The 16421-nt window shown below is 41.0% G+C and overlaps 1 protein-coding gene across 3 annotated transcripts in view; it reads left to right on the top strand.

Annotated features, from left to right (window-relative positions):
* GCNT1 (glucosaminyl (N-acetyl) transferase 1) overlaps positions 1 to 6960 on the top strand; it is a 45999-nt gene extending 39039 nt beyond the window's left edge. For all 3 annotated transcript variants that reach the window (XM_046665125.1, XM_046665126.1, XM_046665124.1), the window contains 2 exons: positions 245 to 393; positions 2212 to 6960. In XM_046665125.1, the coding sequence (XP_046521081.1) occupies positions 2252 to 3640 (1389 nt within the window). In that variant the 5' untranslated portion in view covers positions 245 to 393; positions 2212 to 2251 and the 3' untranslated portion in view covers positions 3641 to 6960. The remainder of the gene's footprint in view (positions 1 to 244; positions 394 to 2211) is intronic.
* Positions 6961 to 16421: the final 9461 nt, after the last annotated feature.

Here is a 16421-nt window from a genome sequence, read left to right as displayed (position 1 = left end):
ACATGCTACTGGAGTTTTCTTTGAAAAAGTTCAATCTTAATTGCAGGATGTTTTCAAACCTGTAGCAATCCACAAACATAGCGTTAGAAAAATAAGACGGCAGAGAAGCAAGTGTTAAAAGAGAAAACTCACCCAGCCATAATTTTGTGGAAAAAAAGTGAATATGTGGGATTAGTTCGACAGCATGCTTTCTGAGTGAGTGTATACTTACATCCCTTCATTGATTTCCCTTTTCATTTCACAGATTGTTTAAAAAGCCTCATGGGACATGACACCATTGCTGGATGGCTACTACATTCAAGAAACCCGACTGCATGAGAGGCACTCTACCTGGGCAAAGGATGTTACCTGGAATCAGAACTAAATGATCCAAACTTTCCTTAACCCTAAATGGTAAAAAGTCTAAGGACTTTTCATAACATTATTCTATACTAATAATGGTCAATTATTTATTTTTATTTGTGTTATTAATATTCCCAATTTATTTCCTAATTAAATATTTTAAAGTTTTAGTACTAATTCTAGTTTCAAATCTTTATAAATCTGGTATGGAGACAATTGATGGTATTTGACTTTCTTTGCTAGAACAGTAGCACTTCTTAGTTACAGAACCAGTTACCAAGTTATAAAATTGACTTTTGGAAACAAAACAATATTTGTAAGCATTTTGCATAATAAAAACGGGTCGGGTCCCTGGAATTTGAATATAGACAAAAAGTCTGTCATAGATGACAATTTGTATACAACTGTTTTTCTGCCAGGCTTACTTACTATAACCTCTTGTAATCAATGCAGGAAATGTAAGGCTGTGTCTCTATTTTGGCTTGTGTATATCTTCTCTTCCTGTGGCGCCTGGAATGGAAGTGAAGTGACCTAAGTGAGGTCAACCCAGTACGGTCCCAAATCTGGCTTGGTTTCAGCTGACCCTTTCCAGTCCCGTTTGAAAATTCAGTTGACCTGCTTTTCTTTCAAAGATCCTTAAAAGTCACAGCCGTGTCTGAACTTCTCCTTAAGTGTAGCCCATGTAGGGGAGGAAGACCTTTCCTCTCCATTACCTGGGTTCGTCTGGCCAGAGAATGAATTAAATTTACATGAGACAGAATAGCAAGAGAAAATTAAACAAAGCTTTGTGAGGACCATGGCCCAGGGCCTTTCTTCCTGAAGGAAGAAAGGGCACCGAAGAAGTGAGGTATACAGAGTGGTTATATACCCCCAAACAGGGTGTTTCACATGTGATTGAAATGTCCCTCCCACAATAGTCACAAGATTGCCCTGTCAGCACAGTGCTTGATGGACACAGCAGGTAGTGGTCTGCTGTCTCAGAGAGCGTAGCCGGAGGCAAGTCTATTGTCTTGAGCTGGGCAGTCGCAGGTGAGCGCAGCAATCAGTTCCTAGCCAAAGGAAAGATGCTTAATCCTTAAAGAAATGCCAACGTTGGGAGGGGGAGGGAAGTTAGTTACAGGAGGTTACCAGACAAGCACAATAAAATGCAGATTTAAGTCCTTGCCTTCCCCATTGAGTAAGCGTTTCTAGAGATAAGGTCATCTCCCCTTCTTCCTGGTACAGAGGGAGATATCTTTACAGATATCTTTACAGATGGAGAGTTCTTTTACAATGTAAATGTCTCTTAACAAAAGGGTAAGCAAGTTCTACTTTTCAGTTGCTTTCCTGTCTGCAAAGAAACCAGCCTCAAATAATCCTCATGCCAAAGAGACATATCTTGGCGTGGCCAAGACCAGCCCCCCACACCCCAATCTGAAATTGGGAAAAGCAGAATGGATCCAATCTCTTCAAATATTTGAGGTTGCTGATGCCAACTGATGGACATTAATGAATGTCAGGTGGAATCCAGATTAGTAATGATTTCAAGGTGAGGGATGCTAATTAGAAATGGCATGGGATCAAAAACTCACCAACTATGGAGAGTTCAGTCATTATAACCTTGGTCTTCAACTGTGTTTGCACCTCAATATACCTGAGAGGTAAAATGCTTGTTGTAGGATATTCTAGCACATCGTTGTACTTGACTTTTTTTTTTTTTAAATCTGGCATTAATACTGGAAACTGGTTTCCTGTAACACCACCCCTTTTCCTCTGATTGACCCACTTTGTTTTAAACATCTGACGTAATAGCAAAGAGAACAGTTTTTGAGCCTAGGAAGATATTATAAAGGACTGTATTCATAGATATCCTTTCTATTTTTCTTTTAGTGCTATTTTCCATTTCAAGATGTCTTTACACTTCTGATAAATGCAAACTGACAACTCTCAAGGCCACGACAGGGAAAACCATTACTGCTTGAAGCCCAGAAGACTGCCCTTAATGAAGGAAAGTCCCCGATTGTTGTTTGAGATGCTGAGGAAGTTACTGCGGAGAAGACTTTTTTCTTATCCCACAAAATACTACTTCTTGCTGCTTGTTTTTTCCGTAGTCACCTTCTCTGTTTTAAGAATTCATCAAAAGCCTGAATTTGTAAGCGTTGGACATTTGGAGCTGGTTGGCGAGAATCCTAGTAGTGATATTAATTGCACCAAAGTTTTACAGGGTGATGTTGATGAAATCCAAAAGGTAAAGCTTGAGATTCTAACAGTGAAATTTAGAAAGCGCCCCCGGTGGACAGCCTACGACTACATAAACATGACCAGTGATTGTACTTCTTTCATCAAGAGGCGCAAATATATTGTAGAACCCCTTAGTAAAGAAGAGGCAGAGTTTCCAATAGCATATTCTATAGTCGTTCATCACAAAATTGAAATGCTTGACAGGCTCCTGAGGGCCATCTACATGCCACAGAATTTCTATTGCATTCATGTGGACAGAAAATCAGAGGATTCCTTTTTGGCGGCGGTGATTGGCATCGCATCCTGTTTCAGTAATGTCTTTGTGGCCAGTCAGCTGGAGAGCGTGGTGTACGCCTCATGGAGTCGCGTTCAGGCTGACCTCAACTGCATGCAGGACCTTTACAGAATGAGTGCAGACTGGAAGTACTTGATCAATCTTTGTGGTATGGATTTTCCTATTAAAACCAACCTGGAAATTGTCAGGAAGCTCAAGTCGTTAATGGGAGAAAACAACCTAGAAACTGAGAGAATGCCATCCAATAAAAAAGAAAGGTGGAAAAAGCATTATGCAGTTGTAAATGGAAAGCTGACAAACACAGGGACTGACAAAGTGCACCCTCCTCTTGAAACGCCTCTGTTTTCAGGCAGTGCCTATTTTGTGGTCAGTAGGGAGTATGTGGAGTACGTTCTAGAGAATGAAAAAATCCAGAAGTTTATGGAGTGGGCCAAAGACACATACAGCCCGGATGAGTATCTCTGGGCCACTCTTCAGCGGATCCCTGAAGTCCCAGGCTCGCTGTCCTTAAGCCATAAGTATGACATGTCCGACATGCATGCGATTGCTAGATTTGTCAAGTGGCAGTACTTTGAAGGTGACATTTCCAAGGGTGCCCCCTACCCACCCTGCAGCGGGGTCCACGTGCGTTCTGTGTGCGTCTTTGGAGCAGGTGACTTGAACTGGATGCTGCGCATGCACCACTTGTTTGCCAATAAGTTTGACACGGACATTGACCTCTTTGCCATCCAGTGTTTGGATGAGCATCTGAGGCATAAAGCCCTGGAGACGTTAAAACACTGACCATTTGTTGTAGACAATTTTAGAAACAATCAGAAGGATGCATGAGAGGTGCCCCCTCTGATGCTTCTGCCCTGTTAACAAACATCAGAAAAACTATAGCAGGTGGGGACTCTTAATTCTTCATGTCAGAGAAGCTACATGGTTTCTGCAGAACACAGTCAGTTAGAAAGGTTCCAGCATTAAATGTTGACCTAGAGTTAATGTGACGCCAGGGCAGGTTGCAAGGCATTGTCGGGAGAGGTGGCCAGGGAAGAGGCCGAATATAAAAACCAGCCTACTGGGGCCGGCCCTGTGGCCGAGTGGTTGAGTTCACGTGCTCCGCTTCGGCAGCCCAGGGTTTTGCAGGCTCGAATCCTCTGTGCAGACATGGTACCACTCGTCAAACCATGCTGAGGCAGCGTGCCACATGCCACGACTAGAAGGACCCACAACTAAAAATATACAACTATGTACCAGGGGGTTTGGGAGAAAAAGGAAAAATAAAAAAACTTTAAAAAACACAAAAACCCAGCCTATTAAAAGTGCTCAGGGACTTAAAACAAGATTTGACCTGTGCCAAAATTACTCTGAGAGCTTTAAATATGACAGTTTTCCTGATTTGAATACATTTATAGCAACAACCAATCGTAAGGATGTAATTTAACTTATAGGTTATGTTTGTTGAAATAGAAATTTTGACTTTAAATGATCCTTCTAAATAATTCAGTTTCTGCTGTCATATTGCTCTATGTAGTGTATCTGTATGTCATCTCAGGGAACTTGAAAAATGGGCTTGATTGAACCTGAATATTTCTGACAAATTTTTTGCTTCTAACAATATGCATTTGTTTTTAAAAACAAAAAACTGGCTATTTCCGGTTTAGTTGATTCTATGAATCGTCTTAGGTTATTAGAAAAGATATCATCTTAGATTATTAGAAAAGTTAAGTATCTTTGTCTGTTGTTACCAGTTTCTACAGAGTAACACTCAGTTTTTCCAAATATTTGTTTCTCTATTGTTCCCTTCAGTCTCCCTAGACCTTGCTATCAAGCTGTATAAAAACTTGTTTTCCTAGTGCCCTGTGTGGCTGCCTCAGCTCTCTTGAGTGATCCGATCCACGGTAATTAGTGTGGAGAACTAAGACACAAAGGTGAAGTTGGTATGGGAGAGGGGAAGAGAAGGAGTCATATTTAGACAATTTCTGAGGCCTATGATGAATGTTAAAACCCAGTAGTGGGCACTATTCCTAGACATTGAGACTGTTGCTCTTGGGATCCACTTGTGTCCAGCCTCCCAGGGTGTTGCATGCTTATGTCACCTTTGTCTCCATTTGAAAGGAACTGGCTCCTGCTCTCCTCTCTTCTTCATGTTCCCTGCCCGTTGGTTGTTCCTTAGCCCTTGTAAGTTTCTTTCTGTCCTAGAACCTATGAGGAGGGAAGAGCTGTTACGTTGTTCCGCATGAAGGCCTGGGAACCCTAAAGGGAATGTTAGGTTTGGGGCAGATGGTTTCAGTATTGGTATTATTCATAGCATATTGTTTTTACTCTACTTTTTTGCCAAAAGACGGATGATTTAAGGTTGCTTTTGTGCTGTCTCATATCTCAAAGTAAATGAAGATTTTTTTCAAAACTTGCTCTTTTGCTAAACTGATACCATTCAGCCAATGATCTAACTGGAAATGTTTATCATTTAGCTTGGACTTTTAAACAAGAATCAAAATGATGTACTTTATTTTTAAAACATAGCCCACTTAAATGGTACATGAGAAGTTTGTGATATCAGTTTTCAGACATTCAACTGAGAAAACATTTTTATTCCTCAAAGGTAGAAAGCATTTTTATTTTATGGAGAGCTTTGTTATACTGGCCCTCCCGAAAGAAAGCTTCAGTTTTTTAAACCTTTCTCATCATTTGTAAACGTGCAAGTCAGTGGATTGCTGTGTGTTGCATGATTTGATGTGGCAGCCAATATTGGACCCAAAAAAACATACTTGCTTTGAAAACTCAAGAAATGATGTCAGTGAGGCCATTATATGCATAGTGTTCCATCTCCATGACTGTCTGGACCTGTTTATTCTTTGATTGCATGTGAAATATTTCTCCCGTGCTCTCTCTTAGCAGAAAGATTTTACCTTTAAGGTAGGGCATTTTTGCTCTAAAATCAGTGATATTCAGTGACACTTTGTGTCTGTGCCTTGTATTTTCACTCTATTCATGGTGTCTTGTCTTATGGACATTTTTTCATTTTGAAATTTTCAAATCTATGGGAAAGTTGAAAACAATAGTACAGTGGACCCCATATAACCCTCACCTGGAGTCACTGGTTGTTAACATCATGCCCATTTGCTTTAAATTATATGAATTTTTGAATTAAGCAAAGTTGAACGTTAAAAATATATATGTAAATACCTGAAGTTCATGTCATTCATCTCAGTACTCTTATTCTGGTGTGTCTGCGTCTGATTTACATTTAAATTGGCAGGTTTTGAGGGACTTTTCTCTACCGTAGGTATAAAAATAGGACTCTGAAGGCCATTCTCCCAAGCCCGATGCTGCAACTGTGGACCCACCATCTGTCCTGTAGCTGTGGTACCTCATCTTTCTGGAATAGCCCTTGTTGAGACGTGTCCCAACATTACCCTATTGCTAATGCCTCTTAGAGGGATTGTATGTAATTCGTTATTTTTATACTATCCAGCATAACTTAAAGCAAATGAAAATCATACTACTGGGACCAGCAATTTGAAGAGTCAAAAAGACAGTTTCAACAGGAAGTCTATGGTGCATTCAGGAGGAGCAAAATACAAGTTCTTTGGGAAAGTTATAGAAGTTGTTTAAGTTGCTTCATGTATGTCAGTTATTAAACACTTAATTTCTTTAACTGTCATTTAAGGTCTTTTGTAGGGAATTATTAGAAATCATTCACAAATAAATCTTTAAACATACATGAACTGCACTTTTGTGATGAAAGGATTATTCTAGTTAAGAAAGTACTGCATCAAGATTCACGTATTAAGGACAAGAGTTAACAAAAAACAGTTCTTTTTTAGGCAATTACCTAGGCTCTTCCCAGACCATGGTAAACAGCTGCTCAGCCTTGCAAATGTGAAGCATTATTGTCTCTAAACATGTATTTGTGTCATTCATCCAGTACAATTCACTTAAATGAAATAACATAAGTGGATTTTCTTTTGTAGTTATTTGTTGGGGAGGAAGCCATATTTTGACTCATTTCATCTGTAGGGTCAATTGAACTGGACTTTTTCAGTTGGCTTAGAAAAATAAAAATCATTTCTTGTTACGTTCAATATAAAATAAATGCAATACTATTAAATGGCAAACATGGTTACAGTCGGTTTTATTCTTTTGAATGTGGGCATGACGATTCAGAAATCAATGCCTTGTTTCTATAAATTATGCTTTTTTCCTTAGCTACCAGCTCTCAAATATTAAATTAAGTAGTTGATGTGGTATGTTGTAACGAACAAATGATACTGTTAGTCTCAAATTCATGTGCCCGATGGACAGTACGCCAAACACAGACATTGGTGGTTGGAGATGGAGAATGATTTACTAGAATTGGCCAAATCAGTAGGTGGGAGCCTGGGTTCGCTCTAATCCACCTCCCCAAGAACAGAAAGCAGGGGGTTATGGAGCTAAGGGGCCCGGCAGGAGGAGCTTCGTGGAAACAAGGGAGTCACTCCCGATGAGCTCCTGGGCAGTCTGACTTCTGGGCTTCAGTAGCTGCTGAGGGCCAGCCATCTGGTGATGGTAACCTCCCCGTAGGCATTCTCTTTCATCTGCAAAACAAGCTCACAAATCCTTGAGACCTGAGTCACCCCTCAAGTTGAACAGGAAAACAGCCAATTGGTTTAATATCTACAGTAACCCTCAGGTACCTGGCTTCACAAATGTAGTGTATGAGCAGTGATTAAAAACATAAGATTCGTTCTCCAGGCAAAACTGTTTGAGAGGAAAAGGGTGTGGCAAAGGCTGAAAATTTAACACAGATTATTCAGAAAGATTTAGAAGGGGACTTGAGAAGAATGCAATTTAATAGCCAGGATTGCCTTCTAGGGCCTTACTACCTTCAGCTGGTGTCTGCTGGCGGAGGGAAGCAGTGTTCCAGTCGGTTCCAGCTCAGTGGACACAAACACAAACAGGATCTGTTACTTGCTGTGGTTTGCATGTGCAGGGCACAGCTGATGGAGAAGGGAAACCACCCCCCTCTCCCAGATACTGGTGTCCTCCAAACGTCCTCTCACCTGATCTCTTAAACCTTTCTGTGTGCTCTTCAGCCCCATGTCAGATAAAACAGACTGCAGAAAGTGACAAAATGGATTAACCTCAGATCTTTCTCTAAAGCTTGAGAGCTTTCCCTATCCTTTATAAGCCTGTCAGAGATTGAATGTTTAATGTGTGCTTTCTTACAGTTTGCAGGGCTTGTCATCAGTATATTGATTTAATATTTCTTGGTGCAATAAGACCCAGACTAGCAATGATTTATAATTATTGGGAAAGAAAAGACTGTTTTCATTACTGCAAATGATAAGATTGTCCAAGCAGACCGCTTAGGAATCTCATCTTAGAATTAATATGAAATTAGCAAACTGCCTCCAGATAGCACAAAATTAAGTTTTTCCAGATTCAAGCAAAAAGATAGTTTTAAGATATCATGGGAATATGTTACCATTCATCATGGCAACAAACTGTAAAAGGGATAGACAAACGTAAGATGTGTGTGGAACCTATATGAAGAAAATTGAAGACCTGAATAGATGGAAAAATCCATTGTGCTCTTAGCTGATAAGTACTTTAAACATGTCCCTTCTTCCCAGATCATCCATCAGTTAAAGGTAAGTCCAGTCACATTCTCAAGAGGTTGATAAAATTGTTCTGAGTTTCATCAGAAATTAAAAATGTGCAAGAATAGCTAGGAATACACTGAAAGAGGAAATTAATGAGGTCTTCTAATACTAAGTATGAAGCCATATTGTAAAGCTAAAAAATACTAAAAGTGTACTGTTCATTTACATTTAACTCTCAGAGCAATAACAGTCATCACAGCCCAGAAATAGATGTTAGTATATGTAAAATATTGCAAAGGAACCATCAGAACATAGGAAGGGAAGGGTAATTGATTCAGTAAGCACCTGTTTGGAGAACATTAGACTATAGCCTTATAATGGACACCAAAATCCAGGGGGCTAAGAGGGAAAGTAAAGCAGACCTCATCAGTGACTATCTGCATGTGATGGAATTTTGCAAATTAGGGCCACAGAAGGATTCATTTTAAGGAACAGATTATAGATTTAACTAAAAGTATGTGTCTTTGGAATATTGAAAAAACCAAAGACAATCAGAATTGGAAAATTGGCCAAAAAATTTTGAAAGGGGGGGGTGAATACCTTAATATGGAAATTATGGATGCTAATATTTTTCATTGAGATTACCATACAACTCACCCATTTAAAGTTTACAATTCAATGGTTTTTAGTATAACCATCGCAATCAGTTTTAGAACATTTTCATCTCCCCCAAAAGAAACTCTGTCCCCTTGAGTGGTCACTCCTCGTTAACCCTCCACCCCTGTATACTAATACATTTTTAAAAAGCACTAAGATGCTAAGAGTAAAATGAACCAAATATGTAACAATTCACAGAAGGAGAAATTGAAATGGCTAATATGAAAAATTGAAACTCAATAAAAATCCAAATTAAAACAATTTAATTTTTAGCAAAATTAGCAGGGTTTTTTTTGTTTTAATATTTGTCCTCAATACTTATGAGACTATGTTGAGAAACACATGCTTATACTGCAGAGAATTGTTAAAACCTACTGAAAAAGCAGTTTAATCCCACAAAGAGACTTTAAAAACATTCAAACTTGGGGCCAGCCCCATGGCCCAGCGTTTAAGTTCTCGCGCTCCACCTCGGCGGCCCAGGGGTTCACCAGTTCGGATCCTGGGCGAGGACATGGCACCGCTCATCAGGCCATGCTGAGGTGGCATCCCACATGCCACGACTAGAAGGACCCACAACTAAAAATATACAGCTATGTACTTGGGGGATTTGGGGAGAAAAAGCAGGAAAAAAAAATCAAATTCTTTGATCAATAATTCACTTTTTAGAAAATATCCTAAGGGAATCATCAGAGATCTGGATCCACATTTAAGCCCAATGTTTGTCACATCCTTATTCATGTTGAAATGTAACAATACATAAATCTCCAGTGACAGAGGAATAACTGTACTTTTTTTTTTTTACATTCCTCTGATGGGATATCATGGAATCTTACAGTATGCATATGCCATGGAAAATTACTATAAGAGAAGTAAACTGGAAAATCATGTATAATGTGATCCCAATTATGTAAAAAAATGATATTGAACAGAAAGGAGCATTCAGAATTTCCCTGGAATATCACATCTTGATATTTTGAGCGATTCCCTCCAGCTCCATGGAATTGTTGCTTGCCAAGTGTTTATTTGGAGCGTTTTCCACATATGGTTTGCCTTAGGGAATCTTATTAAAGCTCCTCACCCCCAGCCTTTACTTGGAAGGAGCCCTGCTTTCTCTCCACTCCTTTTTCACCCACGAAAAGTTTGTAGATTTAAGCTTTGGCGCTTAGCAATGTGTCCCGAGGCCTTATACTCGGCAACCTTCTCAGATAGTCCAATTGTACACCCTGGGTGGAGAGAATTTTTTGCAGCACTTACCAGAAGAATCGTTTAACCAATTCTACAGGGCACGGTCAACCTGGCTTCAAGATCCCAGGGGGCTTAGATTGCCAGAGGTTTTACTTCTAGCTCCTGAGAATCTACATAGGGAATTTCACTTTCTGATACCAGTAAATGTTAATTGCTTGCTAGGTGAGGATGGTCTGGTTCTTTCAGCTGCATGCCAATGCAAAACAGATGTTCCGCTTCCACAGGAGGACTTGAAAATATTCACCGTCTCCAGCACTCATTCAACCATCTGTGGGAGGAACTTGGAAGAGCAATCTTGGTGCAGGAGGACGATCTCATTAAACTTGAGAACTTTGTGTGTTTCATATGAAGTCTTTACCTTTAAGATTAGCTGAGAAACAGAAACCAATGCTTTCTTTAAAAAAAAAAAACTTTTTTTTTTTAAGTGATTTATTTCTGCAGAACTAATCACTAGCTTCAACATTGCTGGTCATTTTAATTTACTTTCTTTGTCATCAGACTTATTAGTAAATGCTTCCTGGCCCGCTCAGAATTCCTTCATTTAACTTGATTCAAAGGAGAAATGTTTTCTCTTGAAGAAGCTTTTCCTGCTCCTGCCCTCAAAGGAAAATGCCCCTTGAAATGTGTTCCTTGAAGTCCATTGAGGTGATGATAATGACGACAGCTCACACCTGTTGAGCATTTCTTTCCTGCATCTTCCAAGCACTTTGCGTGTGTCACTTCCTCTCACTTCACAACAACGTTGGAAGAGGGTGCTGTTACTGGCCTCGTTTACAAAGGGGACAAAGAAGCGCTTGAGTCTGTAACAAATGGCTTCTTTAAAAGAATGTTTTTCTCTGATCTGTGCACCTCCATTCCACCATCTCAATGACCCATCTCCTTCCCCAGACCCTGCCCTGCTTTGAGTGTAGCACTTTTTTTAAACCAGCAAACGCATTGAAAAATAAAAGGGGTGGAAACAAAGATAATTAATCCTTGAGTCTTGCTGAAATCACCCCCAAAAGAGTGTGGAGACAGAGGGGAGAAAGAACGGAATTGTGGTGGGTGAGCACAAATTCCATGAGGGCAACGGGAGAAGGGGAGAGGCGGGTGAGAAATCCTGGAACAAAACAGTCCTGAAGGAAGAAGGAAAAGCAGGAGAGGGGAGTCGAGAAGCCCCAAGGGTGAATAGTTTCAAGAAGTGCTGTCAGTCTTAACACTTGATGAATGCATTGGAGGTTTGAGAGAGAAACGTTTTGGCATAAAATATATGTCTGCTTCCAGAGACAGTCTCTGTTTAGGTACGCTTTCCTATAGTGACCACTGTTTCTCTGGCTAATGTGATAGATACACCCTCCCACACACAAAGAAGGGTGGCCCCGGAATGAGAGGAACCGTAGGTAATTTTTGTTTGGCTGAGCCCTGTGTGCTTGCTTTTGTATTGCTGAAGGAATTAGGCAAACTGATGGAATTTGGTAAAGAGTGTGAGGGGAGGAGGTACCAGCTGGAAAGACCACAAAGGATGTTGGGGGCAGGGTGATGGGTGGGCCAGCAGCCTGTAGAGAAGAACTTGAGGGCAAGGGGAGATTATAAAGGGTGTGTTAACCTTCTCCTTGACCTCAGGTGACCAACCATCCCGATTTGCCCAGGATTTGGGAGGTTCCTGGGACCCTGGACTTCAAGTGCTAAAACCAGGATGAGTTGGTCACCCTACTTTTGTCTTTTCCCCTAATCTTCAGGAAAATCTACATCAGTGCCTTGAGAGTGGAATTTATGTTTTCTGGGCATTAGCAATTCAGAAATTGTTCCGCAGCTAGGCAGAGAAAGAACAGGCAGGCCACAAGTAGACCCAGCCATATACAGGCAAAGTTTCCAATTAAGGAGAGAATTATAACTGAGCAGGGTGTGGGGATGGCATCTTCTTACGGAACCTGAGAAGCCTAACCCAAACTGTTTGCCTCCAGGCCCTCCCAGCTCTGAGGGGGTCTTTGTGGAGAGGGCAGTGGATGGATAGAAAGCAGAATAAGCCCAAGAAAGCTGGTCCCGCTTATGATATGTCAGTGCACCTGCTGACTTACAGGTTCTACTTTGGAAAACCCTTCTGTTGACCTACCCAGTTACTGAAGCTGCCAACTTCGGAGGCATCTTGAGTGTTCTCTCTCTCCCTACAGCCAGTTACCGGGTTTCTCTTCTTAACAGTGCTTCTATTCAAACGCTCCTCTCTCTCCCTCGAGCCCTGTTCAGTCCCCCATCATCTTTCTCCCAGAGCGTTACCACTTTCCAAGCTGCCTGTTCCTGAATGCTGGCTTCCTGAAAATATCACCAAAACAATCTGGGCAAAGATGGACCAGAGTCTCTTGCTCACTGCAGTAATGGAGAGCTCCATCTCCAGGCTTCTGGTAGCATCTCAGTGGGAGGAGGGCCAAGCTGGGCTGTTTACGAGTTTCTGAATTATGGTTAAGTTAGCTCCAACGATGTGGGATCTTGGATAATGACAGTGATAAAATAGTTAGGCCTGGAGGACACAGCAAGGTGAGGATTTTGAGGCCAATGACTCAAACAGTTTCTAGGTATAAACTGTCATTTGATGCTTTTTAGAGCAGAATTGATGGGTCTTTGAGGATGTTCCTGAAGTGAAAAATGAAGTTATTTGCAAATTTTACCTTCCAGGGCAAGAATTTTCTGGAACAGTAAAGTTATGCTGATGAAGACAGTAAACGGTGTGGGTGTAGATGGTTTTGCTTTTCATCTCCTTACCTCAGATCTCTCACTCTTCCAATCCAATAACAGCAACAACAATAATAACAGTAACAATAATAGTAGAAGCAAATACTTATTTAACTCTCACTATGTGCCAAGCCCTGTCCTAAGCATTCGACAAATATTAGGTCATTTAATCCTCACCACAACTCTATGATATGGTCACAGTTGTTGTCCACATTCTACAAATGTAGGAAGTGAAGCAGCTGAGAGAGATCAAGTTTCTCGGCCAAGTTACATAGAATTTCCATTGTCAGAGTGATACATCAGAAATGAAAATTTGGTAGTTTCACGTTCTTGCTTAAACCCTTTCAATGACTTTTTTTTTTTTGAGGAAGATTAGCCCTGAGCTAACATCTACTGCCAATCCTTCTCTTCCTTTTTTTTTTGTGCTGAGGAAGACTGGCCCTGAGCTAACATCCATGCCCATCTTCCCCTACTTTATATATGGGGCGCCTGCCACAGCATGGCTTGCCAAGTGATGCCATGTCTGCACCCGGGATCCGAATCAGCAAACCCCAGGCCACCAAAGCTGAATTTGCGAACTTAACTGCTGGGCCACTGGGCCGGCCCTCAATGACTCTTTAATACCTAAAAGATAAAATCCTGATTTCTGCAAATGGCACATAAGGCTTTCCGTGATCTGGCCTTTACCCGCCTCTCCAGCCACCTTCTGTTTGCACACAATGCTCTATCCATTGGCAACACGTGGTTCTCAGAGCACATGATGCTACTTCATGTCTCCATGAATAGGGTTTTTTGCCCCTGGTGTCATCTACTCAGCACACATCTGATTAAACAGGCGTCAGGAGAAATCATCTCTTCCCTCACTTTCAGCCTGTTTACTTCGTCCCCACTGAATGTGAACCAACAATAAGAGGGTCCTGGGTTTCTGCAGTCGTCTTACAGAAAGCCGGAGAGTAAACCAACACTGAGGAAGCAAGTAGAGAAATGGAGGGATGCAGACCGTGTCGTGGGGCTGTCCTTTCAGTCCTGGAGCAAGCTGAGCCCAGGCCTGTTCACTGGGAGCATCCAATGAATTCTTTTATTGCTTGAGCTCGAGCTAGTTTTTTCTTTTTTTTTTAAGAACGTGCATCAGAAAAGGTCCTCATTCACAATACACACTCTGCTAGAACACGTTTCTCCAGGCTTTCAGACTAGAATGTCCTCACCCGTCAACAGTCAATTCAGGCATCATCTCCTCTTTGAGGTCCTTCCTGTCACCCCACCCCCCACTCCACCTTATATAAATGACCACTCTGATCTCCAGCTTCCACAGTACCAAATGCAGAGTTTACTGCCACCATCTAAAATAGGTCATTGAACTTATTTGTGTACCTGTTTGTGTAGTTGGGTGTATATTTTTTTAAATAGACATTATTTTTAGGTTCACAGCAAAATTGAGTGGAACATAGTTTCCCTTTACCCCGTCCCCCCTCCCACACGCACAGCCTCCCCCACTATCAACATCCCACACCAGGGTGGTCCATTTGTTATAAGAGATGAACCTATTGACACATCATTATCACCCCAAAGTTCCATCATTTATATTAGGGTTCCCTCTTGGTGTTGAACGTTGTATGCGTTTGGACGGAAGTATAGTGACGTATATCCACCTGTAGGATCATACGGAGTAGTTCACTACCCTAAAAATCCTCTGTACTCAGCCTATTCATCCCTCCCCTCCCTAACAGTGGCAACCACTGAACTTTTTTTTTACCTTATCCATGTTTCCAGGAGGTCATATAGTTGGAATCATACAGGATGTAGCCTTTTAAATTGGCTCCTTTCACTTATAAGATGCATTTAACTTTCCTCCATGTCTTTTCATGGTTTGATAGCTTATTTCTTTTTAGTGCTGAATAATATTCCATTGTCTGAAGTACCACAGTTTATTTATCCATTCACCTACTGAAGTGCATCTTGGTTGCTTTCAAGTTTTGGCAATTATGAGTAAAGCTGCTGTAAACATACATGTGCAGGTTTTTGTGTGAGCATAACTTTTCAACTCCTTTGTCTAAATACCAAGGAGTGTGATTGCTGGATCATCTGGGAAGAGTATGTTTAGTTTTATAATAAAGCGCCAAACTGTCTTCCAAAGTGGCTGGACCATTTTTCATTCTTACCAGCAATGAATGAAGATTCTGATTGCTCCACATCCTCACCAGCATTTTGTGTTGTCAGTGTTCTGGATTTGGGCCACTCTAACAGGTGTGTAGTGGTATCTCATTGTTATAATTTGAAGTCCCTGATGACATAGGATGTTGAGCAATTTTTCATATGCTTATTTACGGCATCTGTGTATCTTCTTTGGTGAGGTGTCTTTTTACGTCTTCTGCCCATTTTTAAATCAGGTTCATTTTCTTGTTGAGTTTTAAGATTCTTTGTATATTTTGGATAACAGTCCTTTATCAGTTATGTCTTTTGCAAATATTTCCTCTCAGCCTGTGACTCTATTTTTTTAACAAATGTATGTTAAAATGTTAAATTAGGGGCCGGCACCATGGTCGAGAGGTTAAAGTTCAGCATGCTCTGCCTTGGCGGCCCGGGTTTGCGGGTTCAGATCCCGGGCACAGACTTACACCACCCATCATCCATGCTGTGGCAGCATCCCACGTACAAAATAGAGGAAGACTGGCTCGGATGTTATCTCTGGGCCAATCTTCCTCAACCAAAAAAAGGGGAAGATTGGCAATAGATGTTAACTCAGGACTAATATTCCTCAGAAAAAAAAAAGAAAAAATGTTAAATTAATAGCTGACATTGCTCCCTGGGGGAAGGGACTGTGTCTTCTTCACTTTTATATTTTCAGGCCTAGCACAGAGCATGACATACAGTAGGTACTCATTAAATATGTAGTAAATGGAGAAAGACAATTAATTTGCTTAATTTTGATTAACCTCTCTTAAGGAAAAAAACCTTTTAGATATATTTTTTCATCTCAAATAGAAATCATAACAATAGAAGGGGAAAAATCTGGCTTTACAACCATCTGAGTTCAGCTTGTCTTTATGCTCTCTGTGAAAGCAAACCTTACTGAAAATGAAATGCTACACCTGAATTAAATTGTCCTGTCCTTTTTTTCCCTGCCCACAAATATTTCTGTTCAGAAAATTTGATCTTTAGGAATCTGGGGTTCTTTCTTCCCTGCGTGAGCACGTGACTGAGGTAACTGGAAGGCTGGTCCAATTCTGCATGTGCGCTCCAAGAGTTTGGGTCTCTGGCAGGTCGGGTTCCTTTCACTCACTAGGGGAAGAGAAGGGAGGAGGAGCAGGAGGCAGGCTGTGCTTGTGGGCCTCTGGACACATTTTTCCAAGCCATTTATAGAAACTCCACAAAGTGGTCAGGCTACA

This window comes from Equus quagga, chromosome 6 (genome assembly GCF_021613505.1).
Source record: "Equus quagga isolate Etosha38 chromosome 6, UCLA_HA_Equagga_1.0, whole genome shotgun sequence".
Lineage (NCBI taxonomy): Eukaryota > Metazoa > Chordata > Mammalia > Perissodactyla > Equidae > Equus > Equus quagga.
The sequence above is the reverse complement of the archived record's forward strand: the minus strand, read 5'-3'. Positions and strand labels throughout refer to the sequence as shown.